This window comes from Juglans microcarpa x Juglans regia, chromosome 1S (assembly GCF_004785595.1).
Source record: "Juglans microcarpa x Juglans regia isolate MS1-56 chromosome 1S, Jm3101_v1.0, whole genome shotgun sequence".
NCBI classification, from domain to species: Eukaryota; Viridiplantae; Streptophyta; class Magnoliopsida; order Fagales; family Juglandaceae; genus Juglans; species Juglans microcarpa x Juglans regia.
This window is the reverse complement of record NC_054595.1, coordinates 13,301,568-13,303,152: the sequence shown is the minus strand read 5'-3', so window position 1 is coordinate 13,303,152 and position 1,585 is coordinate 13,301,568. Positions and strand designations below refer to the sequence as shown.

Here is a 1,585-nt window from a genome sequence, read left to right as displayed (position 1 = left end):
AAGGTTGATGCGGCTTCTTGGTTAATTACAAATTTTTTTGCATTAATAAAACATTAAGAAGGACCACACAATACCATCTTATTGCAAAATCAAACATCTTGGTGGCAACATGACTGCCCATTTTTGTCTACAGGTGATCAAGTGGATGGAGGTAAATCATATTCCAGTTTTTTTAATGAATGAATTTGGTGGCCAATTAATTTTGTAAAAACCTATGGCTCAAGGAAGATCATAACAACTGGATACAACAAACTGAGCTTGCTAGTTACAGCCACTGCCAACCAATCTATAAACAGAATCAACATGACAGTGCAGGAAATCGACCAAAACAAGCAGCTACAGGCTGCTCTTGAAAAGGACAAGAATGTGGAACAAGGAGTAGTTGGGGAGATACAAGAGGAAGAGGTCCTACAAGTTGAAGATTTGGGCATTGGGTCCGAATCTTGCAAGCAGTTAGCATCTCAGATGAATGAGCTAATAGTTTCCGTAAATGCCAATATAATTACCCCTCCCTTGGAAGCTACTGAGGGTTCAAATTCAGGAAGTCCAATTCAAGAGATTAATAAACGGATACGAGCACTTAAAAAAGAAGATTCGACTTGCAGAAAGACAACAATAGAAAATTGCACAAGATATGAAGCCAGAACAATTGGACAAATTGACAAAGCTGGAAGGCTTCACAAGGAGCTAAAACTTTTGGAGGATAAAAAGGTAGAAATGGCAACATCATAAACAGTTGTTGGGGAGGAGAAACAGATCCTTGATGCTTTATTTCCTTGATAAAGACAAGAAAGAATCCTTGTAATGGTCGGAAGTGAAGTTCTATCTATCTAAGATTCGGTTTCTTAAAAAAAAATGAAAGGAAATCTTCTTTGTGAACTTTTCTCAAACACTTCACAGACCCATTCTATTTTCTACTTTAACAAACCTCAAATAAAATTTTCTACTTTAATTCCTTCAACGAGAAGAAGTATTAACACTGAAACGCATACCACAGGAAAATCAAACACCAAGAAACAGAGAAATTCTCAAATCTAATTTCTTGGGAAAGACTGAGAATTTGTTAGGAAACACCAAAACGCACCTGAAGCGTTTTATTTCCTCGGTTGCTGACTAGACTGAAAATAAGTGAGAGAGATTTGACGCAACCGGGCCTTGAAATAATGGATAAAATACTGACAGAAGAAATAAGAGAGATTAAGCCCTAGTTATAGCCGCAAAGAAGGTGATTCAGTTCGATTTACCCTTAGTGAAGAAAAGAGGAAAGAACGTCTGGGTACACACCGTTTCAAAGAGGAGCTGCGAAGAGAAATTGTTCTCAGTTCATGCGCACGAGGAGCAGCGAAGAGAAGAGGAGCTGGAAAGAACGTCTGGGGGATTTCTGTTTCATTCCATGTTGCGCACCATTTTATTTAACAAGCTGGCAGCCACATGGATTTTTTGCCCAAGGGGTGCACGAAATCGACCAACTTTAGCTTTTTCCCTTTATCCAACCCTTTAAACTTTGAAATTTTGATTGAGTCTAGAAAAATTAGATTTGGACTTGATCACAACCCAAACTCTAACTAAACTCTCTCTAAATCCC

The 1,585-nt window shown here is 38.2% G+C and overlaps 1 protein-coding gene across 1 annotated transcript; it reads left to right on the top strand.

Moving 5' to 3' along the window:
• Window positions 1-303: 303 nt before the first annotated feature.
• On the top strand, window positions 304-732 carry LOC121247321. The gene has a single exon (XM_041145688.1). It carries the CDS (start codon window positions 304-306, stop codon window positions 730-732), a length of 429 nt encoding a protein of 142 aa, XP_041001622.1.
• Window positions 733-1,585: the final 853 nt, after the last annotated feature.

Coding starts and splice junctions, on each gene's coding strand:
- LOC121247321 (XM_041145688.1), top strand. CDS start 304: ATGACAGTGCAGGAAATCGACCAAAACAAGCAGCTACAGGCTGCTCTT.